At 43.7% G+C, this 19,143-nt stretch overlaps 1 protein-coding gene across 1 annotated transcript in view; it reads right to left on the minus strand.

Moving 5' to 3' along the window:
- il1rapl2 (interleukin 1 receptor accessory protein-like 2) overlaps nucleotides 1–19,143 on the minus strand; it is a 437,686-nt gene that overhangs the window by 21,229 nt on the left and 397,314 nt on the right. The window contains exons 9-10 of the mRNA XM_068325785.1: nucleotides 5,666–5,811; nucleotides 1,275–1,280 (exon numbers count right to left, since the gene is read on the minus strand). Of these exons, the coding sequence (XP_068181886.1) occupies nucleotides 1,275–1,280; nucleotides 5,666–5,811 (152 nt within the window). The remainder of the gene's footprint in view (nucleotides 1–1,274; nucleotides 1,281–5,665; nucleotides 5,812–19,143) is intronic.

A 19,143-nucleotide genomic window follows, 5' to 3' on the forward strand; every position in this document is an offset into this window, starting at 1 on the left:
GTGCTTTGGTAAAGCAGTGTGAGAAGTAGCTGATATCAGTGCTATCAGCAGTGGTATTGGCTGAGTTGGATGGAGCTCATAGACAATGCCATTACATTTTCAATGGGTGTAAAGAGATTTCTACATTTCTATTTGAGAATACACATAGAAAATGTAGTTTTAGTTCTGATGGATCCTACTCAGTCAGCACTCTCTTAGCATCTGGATATTCATGGACATTTTAGGAAGATAGCACAGCAAATATTTCTTCCAAAATAAATCAATGCTTATTTGATGCAAACGATATGTTTAGGGTTTTGGCTCATCTGCTGTTACGGTATTGAACTAAAAAATGAAAAGGGAGGGAAAGTGAAAGTTAGAAAATACATGAAAGAGACAGACACAAAGGGATTGTGAACAGATTGCACAACAGTGCTGCCAAAGAGCCTTTTCTACATTATTTTCTAAGTGTACAAGGAAAAACACAACAGCTCTGATGTGTGGGTCTGAAAAGAAGTTCTGAGTCCTCTGTTCTGATGAAAATGAGCTCCGTCATCGGTTGATTTTATTTTGTCTGTGATAGCTGTTAATTGTTGCCATCTGATTTTTCAAATCTTCCAGCTGTAGACTTTATAGTCCAAACACCATCCACCCACCCAGCCAGTCGCAATTCTTAGATTGCTCACTGCTTTCACATGAATAGACAGAGTAAATGGAGTGGTTTTTTTTACACAACGCTCAGTCTAGACTCTCATTTGGAACTACATGGCAATCCGTAATGCACACACCTCTGTATGACACGGTTCGGTGTTGGTGCTCCGCTGTGCTGGGGTGTGGTAGAAGGAGAAGCCGAACTTGTGGGCGGAGCAGGTCTCCAGACCTGTACCCGATTGGGTTGATTGGCCTGAGGCTTTATAAGCCGGCTTAGACTTTGGTTCTTTGCCAGGTTGTCTTTTGTACTTTGTCTTTCCTCGTGTTGCCTTGATTTCTTTTTGATTTAAAGTATGGATGATTATCCCTCCACCGGTCAACAGTCTTATACAGCTCTAACTTACTTGTTCTATACTTCTTCAATTTGTGAAGTTTCATGAAAATAGACGGAGTAGCTTTTGCACACTAAATAATAAAGAAAAATGTTAAAATGTCAAAATGCAAGAAAGTCTGTCAATAAAAAAAAAAATCTGGATTTTTTTTCGCCCTCATTCTGGATATGTTTAAGTAACGGTCCAACCATCCGGTGCACACTGGGTTTTAATTGAGCTCATTTAAGTTGATGGTGCAGCAACACCAGAAACAGTCCGCTGTAGGCAGAGATAACAAGGGTACATTCAGCATGTTCAGGGTGCGTGTTTATCTGCTCGACCTCAGGTTGCAGCTCCTCACGTATTTCCCTGCTGGTGCAGGTGCTCTGTATGTGTGTGGTGACACTGTCTCCAACTCAGGGCTGTGCTTTTGAACAATCCCATTTCACACTGACTGCCTCTCATGAGGGGAGTGTATGACTTTCTGTGGGTATACATCAGGACTGTTTAGCAGCTCTGTCTTTTGCTTTAGTGCATATCTTTGTACATAAACACAGCAACAGTTCCCTGTGTTCATTCTGCTAATTATGGTGTGAAGTAATGACGACCCTCTACTTCCCACCCTGACCCATCTGTGTGTGTGTGTGTGTGTGTGTGTGTGTGTGTGTGTGTGTGTGTGTGTGTGTGTGTGTGTGTGTGTGTGATCCTGTGGCGGCGTGCCTCTGTGTGGGATCCCTAGGGAGCTAGTTAAGTATAGTAAGATAGATTTGACACCCAAGGCATTCAGCGGAAGTCAAACGAGGAAAAAAGAAAGCTCTTTTTAGTCCTTCTCTTGCTCTTACTCCCTTTTCATTTTCACTTTGTCTCTCCCAGTTTCCTTGTACAACATCCCTTCCCATCTTTATCTCTTGGTATGCGTCTATTACTTCTCTCTTGTTCCCATTCTCTCTTCTTCCACTGTTTATATGCCTGATTATGTTTTTCCATATCCTCCTAATCCTGCCTCTCGTTTTCCTGCATTGCTTACATGTATTTCATGTAGCAAGAACAATTTCCTTCGTCCTTACAGCTGCTGGGTATTCAGATTGTCTTTGTCTCTCCAGGTTTCTTTGTCTGTGTTTGGGTTATGGCCTCTGACTCAAATAGGGCAGTTATTTCTGCTCATCAAGAGGAAAGCAAGATACCACAGGCTGCTGCAAATGTTTTACAAAAGGAGCTATGCCCTCATGCATTTTTTAGCTGAATATTTTAAGCAGTAACTATGAGATCCTGTTTTTTTCTTTTTTTCATTTTGTCTTCGTCCGTCATGCTCAGCCCTCTTTGCTGTTGCTTTTCTGTAGATAAGCGACAAGAGCAGTTCAGTCAAATGGCATCTTCTCTCTCAGGCTTTTGGTTATCTGTAGATAACATCACTTTATTTTTCTTAGATGTTCATGAACAGCTAGTTGAATATTCATTGTTAAGTTTTGGAGGAGCTTTTACATGCGGTAAATTATGAGAATAGAAACATTCTCTGGGTTCCTGCTTAGAGGAAATGATTTGCATTTTGGGAAATAGTTATTTGCCTTCTGGCAAAGAGTTGGAAGAAAAGATTGATACCATCTCGTGTCTTTGATCTGCTATAGGCAAAAGGGATTGCTGTATCTTAATGCAGCATGAAGTTTGCATCAATGAGCATGGCTCTATCTAAAGTTTAAACATATATCTACAATATTGGAGCTCAATGATTAACCTGTTACACATTGAATGCTAAATGCATCCACGAACAGAGGGTTCTGTTCTTGGCCCCATGTTTTGTTCAGTCTTCTTCTTCTCCTTTCGGCTTTTCCCTTCAGGGGTCGCCACGGTGAATCAGTTGCATCCATCTAACACTGTCTTCTGCATCCTCTTCTCTCACACCAACTACCTTCATGTCCTCTTTCACTACATCCATAAACCTCCTTTGGTCTTTAGAACTGCCTGGCAGTTCAAAACTCAGCATCCTTCTACCAATATATTCACTATCTCTCCTCTGGACATGTCCAAACCATCTCAGTCTGGCCTCTCTGACTTTATCACCAAAACCCACTGACATGTGCTGTCCCTCTGATGTACTCATTCCTGATCCTATCCATCTGGTCTCTCCCAAAGACAACCTCAGCATCTTCATCTCTGCTACCTCCAGCTCTGTCTCCTGTATTTTCCTCAGTGACACTGTCTCTAGACCAAACAACATCGCTGGTCTCATCAGTTTTGTACACCCTTCCTTTTATTTTCGCTGAAACTCTTCTATCACACCTGACACTTTTCTCCACCCGTTCCATCCTGCCTGTACATGGTTCTTCACCTCCTTTCCACACACTTCATTGCTCTGGAGTGTTGACCCTAAGTACTTAAAATCCTCCACTTTTTTGATCTCTTCTCTCTGTAACCTCACTCTTCCACTCGGGTCCCTCTCATTCACCCACATACACTCTGTATTACTGTGGCTAACCTTCATTCTTCTCCAGGACAAACGTCCACCTCTCTAGCTTCTCCTCCACCTGTTCCCTGCTCTCACTGCAGATCACAATGTCATCTGCAAACATCTTCGTCCATGGAGATTCCTGTCTAACCTTGTCTGTCAGTCTGTCCATCACCATAGCGAACAGGAAGGGGCTCGGAGCTGATCCCTGATGCAGTCCCACCTCCACCTTGAACTCCTCTGTCACACCTACAGCACACCTCACCACTGTCTTACAGTCCTCATACATGTCCTGCACCACTGTCACATACTTGTCTGCCACTCCAGACTTCCTCATACAATACCACAGTTCCTCTCTGGGCACCCTGTCATGAGCTTTCTCCAGATCGACAAAAACACAATGCAGCTCCGTCTGGCCTTCTCTGTACTTGTCTATCAACATCCTCAAAGCAAATACTGCATCTGTAGTACTCTTTCTTTGACATGAAACCATACTGCTGCTCGAAAAATGCTCATTTCTGCCCTTAGTCTAGTTTCAACTACTCTTTCCCATAGCTTCATTGTATGGCTCATCAGCTTTATTCCTCTGTAGTTGCCACAACTCTGCACATCTCCCTTGTTCTTAAAAATGGGCACCAGCACACTTCTCCTCCATTCTTCAGGCATCCTCTCACTATCTAAAATTTAAAATTATAGGGAAAAAAAGGGCAGCAGTGGCTCAGTGGTAGAGCGCAGGGTAGAACGGGCCGTCCAATGTTCTGAGATCGGTGGTTCGATTCCCGCTCCCGCCCGAGGCGCCATTGATGTCTTGCCAACCTGTATAGATCAGTCTCTCCCTCCTTACTGTCCAACCTAGCATACAAGTCATCATAAGCCCCTTGTTTGGCCTTTGCTATCTCTACCTTTACCTTACGCTGCATCTCCCTGTACTCCTGTCTACTGTCCTCAGTCCTCTCAGTGTCCCACTTCTTCTTAGCTAACATCTTTCTCTGTATACACTCGGGTACCTCCTCATTCCACCACCAAGTCTCCTTATCTACTTTCCTTCCAGATAATACACCAAGTACTCTCCTACTGTCTCCCTGACCACATTAGCTGTAGTTGTCCAGGCATCTGGAAGCACCTCCTGACCACCCAGAGCCTGTCTTAACTCCTTCCTAAAAGTCATGCAACACTCTTCTTTTTTTAGCTTCTACCATTTCGTCTTCTGTCTTCGCCCTCTTCAACTTCCTCACCACCAGAGTCTTCCTACACACCCCCATACCATGCTGTTTGGCTACACTCTTGCCTACCACTACTTTGCAGTCACTGATTCCCTTCAGATTACACCGTGTACACAAGATGTAGTCTACCTGTGTGCTCCTACCTCCACTCTCAGTCTTCTTCTTCTCCTTTCGGCTTTTCCCTTCAGGGGTTGCTCTCTTCTGGAAGGAAGTATTCACTGTAGCCATTTCCATTCTTTTTGCAAAGTCAACCACCATCTGTCCTTCTGCATTCATCTCCTGGATACCGAACCTGCCCATCACCTCCTCATCACCTCTGCTTCCTGCACCAACATGTCCATTGAAGTCATCTTCAATGACAAATCTCTCACTTCTAGGTATGCTCTGCATCACTTCTTCAAAGTCCGACCAGAATTTCTCCTTCTCCTCCAGCTCACATCCTACCTGTGGAGCATACCCACTAACAACATTGAACATCACACCTTCTATTTTTAGCTTCAGACTCATCACTCTATCTGACATTCTTTTTACCTCCAGGATATTCCTAACAAACTCCTCCTTCAAGATAACTCCTACTACATTTCTCTTCCCATGTACACCCTGAACAACTTGAACCTTGAACAGCACCAATGGCAGTCGTTGTTAACGACCGCCGAACCTCGACCGATCCTATATGGAAGTCATAGATTTTATTCGCATGTGTGATATGGTGAGAGTTTTATGTTGGATGCCCTTCCTGACATGACCCTTTGTATTTAACAGGGCTTGGGACCAGCACCATAAAACACTGGCTCGTGCCCTCTTGCAGCTACATTCCATCTTCTGCTCTCTGTGTCCTTTTAAAATTGCTTTTAGCCAAATGGAAGTTAGTTGATGATTTTATAATGACAAAGAGATTATTTGCAGTTTTCTGTTTTTTATAGTTGCAAGAGAAGTGAAAATTATGGCCTGATAATATGAAAAAAATTTTTATTCTATATTTGCAAAGTGTCATCTACCTTTCTTCTGCAGTATAGCATTCCCACTGCGTCTCCCAATGTGATTCTCCACATAACAAGTGTAGTTTGCTAGGTCTGCATCCTCCACGGCATCAAACATCAAGGAAAGTTCCACCTCCTTCTCTCCTAAATGCTCTCTTAAAATCCTGGAGAAACAGGAAAAGAGGAAAGCAGAGTCACAGGCAATTCTTTCAAATAAATGGAAAGAATAAATACATGGAATACAGTGATACCTCTACTTACGAATGTCTCTACTTACGAAATTTTCTACTTACGAAATTTCTCAGCAGGAAAATATTACCTCTACTTATGAAAGAAATTTCGAATTTTACGAAGAATTTTACGTAATGTAAAAACACAGTATCGGTTGATACTCGATTGAAAACACAGTATCGGCTGATACTCAAATCTTCCACAGGTTCCTGAACGCAACATTCTCATAGCTGCTCTGCCATTGGCTATTACCTATTACGTATCTTCCTGGCATCCCATTGGCTAAGAGGGATGCCACTCCACTTCTGTGTGGAGCTAGAACGGTGCTTAGGAGTGTCTCGGCATTCGGCACTTGACCCATGAGGTAGTCTGATAGTTTTGTGCAAATATAATAACTTTGTCAGTACGTATTCGCTATGGACCCCAAGAAAGTGACGGAGAAAAGAGGAAAAGAAAAGACGAAGAAAGGAGTTTTTTTGTCCGTACAAACAAAGCAAGAGATAATAGAAGAGCATGAGAAAGGGACGCGTTTGGTTGATCTCGCCAAAGAATATGGCCAAAAATCTACAATCACCACATTATTAAAACAAAAGGAAGTTTAAGGAGTTTAAGGCATTGCGTGGGTGGTTGGAGAAGTTCAAAAGGAGGACTGAAATTCACTCTGTTGTTCAGCATAGGAGCACATGAACCAAAGAGAGCAAAAAACAATGGGGACAGCTGTTAAAAGGTAAATGACCTTCATTATTATTCTTTATTCTTTGTTTTTTACTTTATGCACAACTCTCATTTATTGTGTAATAATCTAATCGTAACACGTATTTGTTACATGTTTTAATGCATTTTATGCTTTATAAAACATTTATGTCAGAATTTTTGTGGGCTTGGAACGGATTAGGGCATTTGCATGGAAAACACGTCTCTACTTACGTAGTTTTCTATTTACGTAATTTCTTCTGGAACCAATTCCTGTAATTTCGTAAGTAGAGGTACCTGTTTATTTGCAATAAACGGACAGGATATGTGAGGCATGTCAGTGCACAAACTGTTTTCAGAACTGGCGCCTGAGAGCAACAAATACACTTCCTCCTTTTTCTCTTAGGCTGTACCATTTACGTGTAAACACTGGGGGGGGAGCTTAACCTATAGAACTGTCCCATAACATCTTTTTTTTTAAACAGCAATTTAACATAGCCCGTAGTGCAACTGATATTTTAAGTGTATTGTAACATTAATTCAAGTGAAATAAATTCCAAACACAATACATCCCTTTTTCTTTTCTTTTGTTTTCTTTTGTTTTCTTTCCTTTCCTTTTTTTTTTTTTTTTGAACAACACCCCATACCAATACCAGTCTATAGATTCAGTCTGTTTGGCACCTTCACCAGCCTGCCGCTGGCTGTCCTGTGCCCCAGTGTGGGTGGGGAATCACCCATGGGTTGGTGATGAGCACTCTGCCTTGGTGGCCTGGTTTTCTGGGCACTAGTGCCACACTCCACAACCTTATCCACTGCCTCTCCAAGTGAACCACTGGGTTGCTCGATAGGCGAGCTGCTTTTTTGCTCGCCATGCTGCTCAGAGTGGCACCCTGGTCTTCCCACCTCTGCTGGTCGCAGGTCCACTCGGTTCCGCCGGTAGTATATCCCTTCAGCATCCACCAGGTATTATCTGGGACCCACCTGCTGCATGCAAACTCCTCTTCTCCACCTGCCTGTCCTGTCCCCGGGCAGAGGCTTCATTCTAATGTCCTGTCCAATGCACAGTTCGGGCAGGTCTCTGACTGACTTGTCATACCAGAGCTTAGCTGTTTGGTGCTTGACCTGCAGTCTGTCTGGGACTCCAGTGACCACGCTCGGCTCCACTAGCATGTCAGTCACCGGGAGCGGGGTCCTCAGTCTGCGGGACATCAGTCTCTGTGCCGGGCTGCTGGACATGCCCTCCATAGTTGTGTTCCTCCACTGCAAAATAGCCAGCCATGGGTCGTTGCCTGCACAGGCCGCCTCCTTACACAGGTTCTTTACTATTTTCACAGCTGACTCTGCTTTCCCATTAGATTTCGGATGTCTGGGTGAGGACTTGACATGGTCAAAGTCCCATTCTTTTGAAAACCCCATGCATGTTTTACAGTCAAACTGTGGCCCACAGTCTGTTATCACCCGGTCAGGCTGCCCATGCCTTGCAAACTGGGCCTTGCATCGACGCACTGTGGTCTCTGCAGAAAGGTCTGGGGGCAATTCAATTTCTCAGAAATCTGAGTAATGATCTACAATTAGCAGGAAGTCTTTGCCTGCCTGTCTGAACAAGTCCATACTCACAATCTGCCATGGCCGCATAGGGAGTGCATGTGACATCATTGTTTCACGCTGCTGCTCATGTGAGTATTCATTGCACTCTGAGCACTGGCTCACGTAGTCCTTCACCTCCCTGTGCATGTTCGCCCAATACAGCTGTCTCTAGGCTGTCTATAGCAGGCATCTCCTCCTACGTGACTGGCACGAATGCGTTTCAACATTTCTGCGCGCAGCGATTTTGGGACTATGACTTGCTGGCTCTTGAAGAGCACTCCATCTTGTGCGTTGATCTCTTCCCTGATTGACCAGTATTCCTTGATGGCCAGAGGGGTATCCTCCCGGTGATCTGGCCATCCCTGGACCACTGCCACCTTCAGCAATTGAAGAGCTTCATCTCCCTCAGTGTGTTGTCTGATCTGACTTAAATGCTGGCTGGTAACATTCAGGTAGTCAGCCTGGTTTATCTGTTCTGTATCCTCCTGCGCCTTCTGCAGGCTGTAGACACTGTGTTTTGTGTATCTAGTGTCAGTCCTCTGTGGTGGAACTGTGGCTCTGCTCAACGTGTCACTGATGTGCATGTCGGGGCCTGGCTTGTATACTACCTTGAGGTTATAATTGTGGAGCGTGAGCAGCATGCTCTGGAAACACTTTGGGGGTGGTGAGGAGGGGCTTGCTGAAGATTGAGGTAAGAGGCTTATGATCAGTTTCTGCTGTGATCTCCCCCCTCCCGTACAGATAATAGGGGAACCTCTGGCATGCAAACACAATACTCAGGCACTCCTTTTCGATTTGGGCATAATTCTGTTCAGTCTGAGTTAGTGCCCGTGATTTGTACCCTATTGGCTGACCCTCTTGTAGCAGACAGCAGCCCAGCCCTTTCTGACTCGCTTCACTCTGGATGGTGACTGGCTTGGTCACATCGTAGTATTTCAGGGTCGGGGTCGCAGTGACCAGACGCTTGATCTCTTCAACTGCAGCGTCATGCTTTGGTAGCCAATGCCATGGTACGTCCTTATCCAGCAGCCTATGTAGTGGCTCACACACTTCTGAGAGGTGTGGTTTGAACCTCGCGAGGTAGGTCACGAACCCTATTAGTTTCTCCACTGCTTTTGTGTCTGTGGGGTGGGGCATCTCCTGCACCGCCCTGACTTTCTCAGGGTCCACCCTGAGCCCCTCTGCTGACAAAATGTGTCCATGAAATTTGACCTCCCTGACCCTAAACTGCAGTTTCTTCAGGCTTAATCTAAGCTTGACCTCTCTACAATTGTCCATAAGTTCTATCAGATTTCTGTCATGATCTTTTGTGGCTTCTTCATCTGTGTCTCCACACCCAACCACCAGGATGTCATCTGCAATGGGTTCTACCCCCCTGAACCCTGCCAGTATCTCATGCTGTTTTCGCTGGTATATCTCTGGGGCCACTGACACCCCAAAGGGCAGCTTTAACCAGTGCTTCCTGCCCCACGGCGTCCAAAATGTGGTTGTGTAACTGCTTTCCTCATCTAGTTTACACTGTAAGAAAGCGTCACGTGCATCCACAAGGGTGAAAACACGGGCCTTGGGCAGTTTGTATAGAACATCCTCCAGTGTTGGCATTATGTAGTGAGACCTCTTCAAAGCTAGATTTAGTGACTTGGGGTCTATGCAAATCCTCAGTTTCTCTGGCTGCCTGACTATAACCATGTTGCTAATCCACTCGGTTGGCTCGGACACTGAGGCTAGGTGTCCATCTCGCTCATATTTGTCTAATTGAGCCTTTACTGTCTCTCTGAGAGCCACAGGAACATTGCGTGGAGAAGCCTGCACTGGAACTACATCTTTGTTTAACTCAAAATGAACCTCCCTGGCAGGGATTCAACTGGCGCATTGAAAACATTGTCATAAGGGCGGCAGTGGCTCAGTGGTAAAGCAGGCGGTAGAGCAGGTCGTCCTATGATTTAAGATCGGCGGTTCGATTCCCGCTCCCGCCCCCCCAAAAATACCCGGAGGTGAGCTGACAGTGGGAGGTGTCAACTCATCTCCGGAGCACTGCCGAGGCACCCTTGAGCAAGGTGCCGTCCCCTTTACAAAATTGCTCATTTGAGGCGCACCAAGAAGGAGCTGCCTGCCACTCTACCTCCCCTGCATGCCTACAGGCCCCCTTGTGTGTGTGTGTGATACAGGGGCCTGTACTCACAAACATATATGTATGCATGCGTTTGTAATCAGTAGCTAGAGTGTGCCTTCTTAATTTCCCTTCGGGGATCAAACCAGTATATAAAATTAAAAATTAAAAAATTAAAATTAAAAAATTAAAAATAAGTGTGGATAAAGTGTGCCTAGTTAGAGGTTCTGAGCTGCTGTGTCCTACCACAAGTAGCTGCTCTGGTATGGTGAAGTGCATCAAACCTAGACACTCACTGGTTTCACCTGACAACAGGGGTCTATGTGTACTCTTCACTATCTCAAAGCTCAGCTTGTGTGTTTGCTCTCCCACTACACACTCTGTTTTGAGTATGCCAATAGATTGCATTGACTGGCCTGAGTATAGTCCTAGTTTGGTTTGGCTTGGCAATAGCTTAGCATGGGGTGCCAGTCTCCTCATATCTTTTATGCTCATAACATCACAGGTTGCCCCTCAATCTAACTGGCACCTCTGAGACCCCCCGTTCATTTTAATATTAGCAAACCATTTTTTTCCACATCCCTGTACTGCCCGTATACTCTCTGTGGTGTATATGTGTGCCTCGGGGTCGGGTGGGTTCATGTCTTCAGGATATTCAGTGTCCGCTGCATTCAACTGTCTGTTGGCATGGCCCTTCTTCATGCACATTTTTGTAAAGTGATTTGCTATTCCACAATAGCGGCAGTTCTTGTCATATGCAGGGCAAAGTTCACATCCGGGCCTGTGCATGTTGCCACAGAATCTGCATATTGCGCTCTCACTTGTGCCAGGTGCTTGATTCTGAGACCTATCATGGCGGGTCTGCCTGGGTGCAGCCTGCATCCGACGGCTGCCCGTTGCGTGCACCGTCTCTGTAGGCCTGTCATGTGTCATTGCTTTCAAGCTCATATCCGTCATTTCTGCAGCTTGGTATATTCCTATAGCTGACGCGAGTGTGAGCTGTTTTTCTCTGAGCAGGCGCCGGCGCACAGCCTCATCACACACACCTAGCACCAGTCTGTCTCTTATCAAATTCTCTTTAAGGTCTCCATACTCAACGGCGCAGCCTTCTCTCTTAGATGCATTATGAACGCATCAATGGGTTCCCCCTTGTCTTGCTTGCAGTTGCCGAAGATGTATCTCTCGAATATAACGTTCCTGGCCGGCTTGAAATGCGCGTCCAAAGCATCAAGAATGGCCGTGGGGTCCCTCGCCTGCTCCACTGAAAGTCCCAAGTTGTGTTTATATATGCGTCGACACTCACTTCCCATCACCCGACGCAGGGTTGCTGCCTGCACATCTTTTCCTTTTTCATTCAGACCCGTCGCCAGCATGTAATCTTCAGACTCCGACCTGAATTCGTCCCAGTTGTTCACAAGGTCACCGGTCAGTTACATCTTTCCCGGCGGTGGTATTGCAGATGCCATTGTGATGCTGATGTCTTCTTGTGTGTTACCCCCACTTAGCTACTTTACTTGGCAACTTCTGACACCATGTTTGTGTGCAATAAACGGACAGGATACGAGAGGCATGTCAGTGCATAAACTATTCAGAACTGGCACCCGAGAGCAACAAATACACTTCCTCCTTTTTCTGTTGGGCTGTATCATTTACTTGTAAACACTGGGGGGGTGCTTAACCTATGTAACTGTCCCATAACGGTACCACTGTACATGGTTCCCCCCAGGAGTAGCGCACAATCCAGTATTCGGTGCCGTTCTCTACCCCCCAGCCAACAACAGATATGAGGGGTCCTGATGTACTCTGAAAACAGGCCCCTGGTGTATGTGTCAAGTTTTGAGGGTATGAACGGTTCCTGAACAGTGGATTGACTTTTTCCTTGGTTCATGGCTTTAAAAATGACCAAAAGAGAAGCAAAGGAAGATAATGAAGGTTTAAGTAGTGTAGAGTGTGGCACAGATGAAAAATGAGGACACATGGGGAAAGGAGGCATGTGTGGGAAACATTGGTGACAGCTGGAAAAACTCCTTTCCTTATGGAGAGGTCATACTCCTGCAAAAGGCTGCAAGGTGAAAGAGAGGAGGTGGAGCCTGAATGGGTGTTTAAATCACAACAGGCACCCTCAAGCCTGATTTTAGGGTCAGATTCAGACAAAACCTGATATTTAAAATCAACTTGTCTGTGTTGAAATTGCAAGTTGATGACCAAGACCTGCCAGTTTTGGCTGCTCTGCGTCAAGCTTTTCCATTCACTGCTGCTATTATGCAAATTTTAAATAATTTGTATACTGTTGTGAAAGCATTTTTGAAAACAGTGGTTGAAACCAATTTCTAGAAGTTGAACTCAAACACAGATAGAATCTAGTTGTAATAACCAAAGTTAAAGTCTTCTTTTCCTTTCGGCTTTTCCCTTCAGGGGTCGCCACAGCGAATCAATTTCCTCCATCTAGCCCTGTCCTTTGAATCCTCTTCTCTCACACCAACTACCTTCATGTCTTCCCTCATTACATCCATAAACCTCCTCTTTGGTCTTCCTCTAGGTCTCCTGCCTGGCAGTTCAAAACTCAGCATCCTTCTACCAATATATTCACTATCTCTCCTCTGGACATGTCCAAACCATCTCAGTCTGGCCTCTCTGACTTTATCTCCAAGACCTCTAACATGTGCTGTCCCTCTGATGTACTCATTCCTGATCCTATCCTTCCTGGTCACTCCCAGAGAGAACCTCAGCATCTTCATCTCTGCTACCTCTAGCTCTGTCTCCTGTCTTTTCTTCAGTGACACTGTCTCTAGACCAAACAACATCGCTGGTCTCACCACAGTTTTGTACACCTTTCCCTTCATTTTAGCTGAAACTCTTCTATCACACATCACACCTGACACTTTCCTCCATCCGTTCCATCCTGCCTGGACACGCTTCTTCACCTCTTTTCCACACTCTCCATTGCTCTGGACTGTTGAGCCTAAGTACTTAAAATCCTCCACCTTCTTGATCTCTTCTCCCTGTAACCTCACTCTTCCACTTGGGTCCCTCTCATTCACACACATGTACTCTGTCTTACTCTACTTACTTTAACCAAAGTTAAAGTAAAAGCATCAAAGAAAAACTAAGGAAATACACCCAAACTCTTGAATAAAGCAAGAAATGCCAATATAATAATAATAATAATAATAATAATAATAATACCAGTCCACATGTGTTTGTGGATTTGGAGAAGACATTCGTTCGTGTCCCTCGTGGTATCTTGTGGGTAGTGCTTCGAGAGTATGGGGTTCAGGGCCTTTTGCTGAGGGCTGTCTGGTCCCTGTATGACTGAAACCATAGCTTGGTTCGCATTGCCGGCAGTAAGTCAGACCTGTTCCAAGTGCATGTTTGACTTCGGCTGGGCTGCCCTCTATCACCGGTTCTGTTCATAATCTTTATGGACAGAATTTCTAGGCGCAGCCAGGATCCGGAGGGAGTCCGGTTTGGGGACCAAAGGATTTAATCTCTGCTTTTTGCGGACAATGTTGTGCTGTTGGCCTCATCAAACCTAGACCTTCAGTGTGCACTGGGATGGTTTGCAGCTGAGGGTGACGCTAGTGGGATGAGGATCAGCACCTCTAAATCCGAGGCCATGGTTCTCGACCGGAAAAGGGTGGTGTGCCCTCTTTTAGTCAGTGGAGAGTCTTTGCCCCAAGTGCAGGAGTTTAAGTATCTTGGGGTCTTGTTCACGAGTGAGGGAAGGATGGAACGTGAGATTGACAGAGAGATTGGTGCAGCTTTTGCATTGATGCAGTCACTGTATAGGCCTTTCGTGGTGAAGAAGGTGCTGAGTCGCAAGACAAAGCTCTCGATTTACCAGTCAATCTACTGTATGTTCCTACTCTTACCTATGTTCATGGGCTTTGGGTCATAATAGTCATAATAATAATAATAATAATAATAATAATAATAATAATAATAAGTCATTATCGTTAGTAATTTCCATCTATCCATCGTTCTTCTCCCACTCATCCACAGTCGGGTCGCAAGGGCAGTAGCTTCAATAATAACAAGGCAGTCACAGACTGCAACATCCTGCGACACCCCTGAATTCCCAATTTTACCCTGACCTACACATTTTTGTGCTTCTGGCTTCCTGAAAATGTTGCTCTCATCAGGTTTCAGAGATGTGTACCTAAAAAGGTATAAAAGTTGAAACTTGACCTTGACCTAGTTTTCTCAAAGTCAAGGTCATCATCTCATTTTCATCCCCTTTTTCGCTCGAGTAATGTGCTTTGTCTGTCATCTTTCTATCTGTAAGAGTGGTGAAGATACTTGGTGGACGGATGGACAGACAGACGGACAGACAGACGGACGAACACACAAACACAGACAATTACAATACATCATCGTTTCTCGGGATGTAATAATAATAATAACAACAACAACAATAATAATAATAATAATTCATTATTATTATTAACTATTACTACTACTACTCCTACTAATCAAGCTGTCCATCAGTGAACAGTTCATTTCTTTCTATTCCCTAAACGTGTTAGTAGGTTCTGTAGATAATAAAAAATGGAAATACAATTATGAATATACAGCAGCTCACAGCAGGATAAGGAAACATCTGGGCTTGCACTAGGAGGTAGTATGACTAAGCCACTGTGGCTCAGTGTAAAAGAATTGAGTAAGCAACAAAAAGCCACATTCTGTGTCCAAGACAGTGGTGCACCGCGCGGACGACCAACACTCGTCGCGGGGGGACGTGGGGGGTCCGGGGGAGGGAATTCATTTAAAAATGGGGTTGTTTTCCTGCATTCTCAGGGCAAAATCTTCTGTTCAGTTTACCTACAAAACGCTAAAATACACTAAAGTCAACAGTTCAAGCTGAACTATGTTTACTTCTGTCTTACTTTATGCAGGTATGAATCTAAGATTCAACAATTGAAAACTTCCATTCACTTTGTGAAGATACAGTCATACAAAATATTACTCAATGTTTACTTGTAAATTTTACTTTGACTAGAAGACATTTTAATTTTGACCGCCACCAACACCATTGGTATGCCATAGTTTCTTTTATTTTATTTTTTAAAATTCAATAACATGATTTTTCATTTCAATTTAAAAAGGCATGAAAAATAGCAAGCGAGGTGAATACACATTTACATGCATCGCTGGTTATTCCTGCCGGTCATAGGGAACAAAAGTCTAAGACTACAAACAAGTATTGATAATATCTTTCATTTACCTTGTGATTGGTCTGTCACCACTCCTCCCCCCTCTCAGCATTCACCATTTGTTTATTAATGAGGACTTTAACACAAGCTTGTAAAAAACAATATTTTTGTTTTTCATTGGACGAGAGGAGGTCATGACCCGAGTGCATGTTTAATGATCGGGAGCGGTTGGGTCACTTCGGCTATTTCCCTCGGCATGCTTCGGCTAAATTCCGTCGGCTTGCGGAAATAGCGGCGCTATTTTCACTAGCGCCGTTCGCTAGCGGAAGTAGCAGCGCTAGCACCGCTCGCTAGCGGAAATAGCGAGCGCCGCGAGCGAGCAAAAAAGTAATAAGTTTTAGCCTTTTTTCCATAAAAATAAGAACGCCACTGTGGCCACACAGTCTAAAAACCATGTAGCCAATCTGGAATTTACTTCGCCTACGGCGAAGTGGCGAATGGCTAGCGCAAGCCCAGAAACATGTAACTGAACTGCTAGTTTAATTAAAAACTGACTACAAAGAGTTGAGCTCAAAGCCAACGGAATAGTTTGTATTCATGTGTTGAAAGAACATTATACAGTAGAAAAGATTTGATGAATAAACAATGAAGCAGCTTTCATCAACAATTTGAAAATGGTGGGGCCTTTTTCTTTACAAATGAGTCTGAAGCAGCTACATGAACACAAATCTATACCAAGTCCTTGTTAAATTTCACAGAGCAGCAGGATAAATCACTCTTACAGGAAGCATCACAAATTGGCATGTGCATGGGTAACTCAGCACAGGGACTGCACAACAAAAGAGCCCGGAGTTTGTTTGAACAGAGACGTTTACAAGTTATTATGAAAATAATTAAGAAATCAATAAAAGATATGAAAGAAATGAACAGAAGACTACCCGATGACTGAAAAAAGACAACTGCCTTTAGAATGTATGAAGTATTGTTGGAGCTTAGAGTAACTGGCAAAGCCAAACTGGACAACAGTGAGACCCTAGAAATAATGAGCATATCCTGGGCAGAGTCAGCATCAGTGTCAGAAACAGAGCAGAATTGTTCCTCCTCTTTACACAGTGTACCCAGAGTTAACCTACAGCAGTCCACACACACAAGGACTGAAGACAACAGGAGTTGCCACCATCCAGTCATGGCAAGCAGAGATGAGGCGACATGTTGCAGTTCAGTTCAGTGTGTTTCTGTTAGAAGTTCAATATGAAAAAGAATCATACTTGTTAGCTGAGGCTTTTATTCACAAACTTGCATTCATAGAAGTTTGACCACATGTTAAAATCCTCCTTCATCCCCTGTTTTTGAGGAAGTTGTCTCTGGTGTGTTTCCACTAGAGTAGAGCATCAGAAGTCACTGATGGAAGTAGTAACTAACATTCATGACCAAAGGTTTGTCACTTCTCTTTTTTATCCTCACTTTTCTTCTAAACTCTCCATGCTTTTATCTAGCCACATTTCAAACTTCCTCTGTCCTTCCATCCTTTCTTGTTGTCCTTTCCCTTCCTCTATCTGTCCCCATATCTAAAATGACATTTCTACTACTTGAAAATGGTTCTACTGAACTCAACTCAGCCTTGGTAAGAAGAAATTTTCTGGAGTTTATTTTCTATTTAGATATAATATCCCCACGTACTTCGAACCTGCTGTAATATAATGCTCAAGCCGACACACACCTCATGTCCACTACTCGGGACCAAGACAGGAGCATCTGCACCTCAATTTAGCAAAATAAGAATACATTAATTGCCTCGGTAACCAGTCTTTTCATTGCATTTGAGAAAAGGAATATCAAATGTTTTTATCTCTGCCACAGTGACTCATTTAATTTTACCATATTCATGCTTGCAAGTAATGGAATGACTTAAAATTTTATTTTAGGTCATTGCCCTTTTATATTAACAATATAAAGCATTCTAGCAAACACTAGCTTCAAGGACTAGAATATGTACAGCAATTTACAGTGAGCACCCATCCCATAAATATTAAACGTGCTTGAGATTTGGAGGGCAGCTCTGATGGATCTCTAAAGTCAATAACACAGCTGCCCACACCAGAATTGTCCCCTGATTCTGTTGATGGGGAATCTGGATCAAATTAACCCAAGTGACTAAAATGCTGCATACAAAACTAACACTCGTTATTTTAATCAGCTGAAAAAGTGGAGATGGTAACAACTAATGATTTATACAGCTGCAGATAAAATCTTCTATTAAATAAACATGAAACAGTGAGGCTTTGAAAGCAGTTGGAGTGGACGCAAATGTGAATACTAAACAGATGAGAAGCATCTCCTCACCATGACACGTATAAACCAATGCTGCCTTTGAATAAAAGTACAAAAATGTTGGAATTATGAATGAATGAATGAATGAATGTCAAAATATTCAGTAGCAATACATCAATGAAAGTATGCTAGCAACTGCAGTAAAAGTAATGATTTGGTAGTAAACATAATTTCTTTGGGCATTGGACCAATAAAACTTCAGAAAAGGTATAATCAGATCTTCAGATGAAGCTTTTACAATGGAAAGCACTTGCAGGCTGGGTGTATAGAGAAAATGTGAAACTTCCTGCCTTCCCACCTGCTCACAGCTGGCTGCTTTTTGTGGATAATGTATTAATAATGATGGGGAGAGTGTCAACAGTTCTGTGACAGACTGCAGGGTAACAAGACAGGGTCATTATGGATATTCACATAATTATGGAAACAGTATTGGATCCTGGGCAAACAGGCAGAGACACACACACTCCATTGGCAGGTGCAGCAGTAGGCTGGGTGGTGGCAGTTAAACATGGATGGATTAATGAGCATCACAGCAGGAGTCTGTCTGCTGTAGTGTGAATGTTGAATTTAAAATAGGTGTGTGATTGGCCTGAGGATGGAAGACTGGACCCAAGGTTGGGGAATTCATCAGGCAAAGGTTCATCTAATATTAGGGGGCATGATTAGTTTTAAGTTTGAACAGTGAATACTCAGACGTGCCCCTGCCCTCTTTATCTACACTATTTTCAGAGGAGTGAGCCTTTTTAAAAAGCCAATGGAAGCCCTCCTGCTGACGTGTCCTAGAGCAAGACATTGAAAACATCCCTGCTCCAACTGCTACTTTATAGCCTACCCTGTCCTCTATCCTCCCTGTGAAGGAAGTAGTGCAAGACAATTTCCTTTACGAACGGATAAACATTAACACTTCAATAGGAGCTAAGTTGATTACATGAAACAGGACAAGATATTTAGGTTAGAGTGGTTTGGGTCTTTAAAAGCCACACTAAAAAAAGGAAAGGAAATACAGTCATTTTAGGGTATTAATCCACACTTTTAATAATAATAATAATAATAATAATAATAATAATAATAATAATAATAATGGATTAGATTTATATACCACTTTTCTGGACACCCAAAGACGCTTTACATTGGATCCATTATTCATTCACTCCTCATTCATACTTGGTGATGGTAGACTATGTATGTAGCCACAGCTGCCCTGGGGCAGACTGATGGAGGCGTGGCTGACAATCTGCACCTATGGCCCCTCCGACCAACCCCGGAACAATCACACACATTTACACACCAGTGAGTGCCTCATTGGAGGCAAGGAGGGTAAAGTGTCTTGCCCAAGGACACAACGACACATGACTTGGGGGGAGCGGGAATCGAACCACTGATCTTGAATC

This window comes from Antennarius striatus, chromosome 10 (assembly GCF_040054535.1).
Source record: "Antennarius striatus isolate MH-2024 chromosome 10, ASM4005453v1, whole genome shotgun sequence".
Classification (NCBI taxonomy): Eukaryota; Metazoa; Chordata; class Actinopteri; order Lophiiformes; family Antennariidae; genus Antennarius; species Antennarius striatus.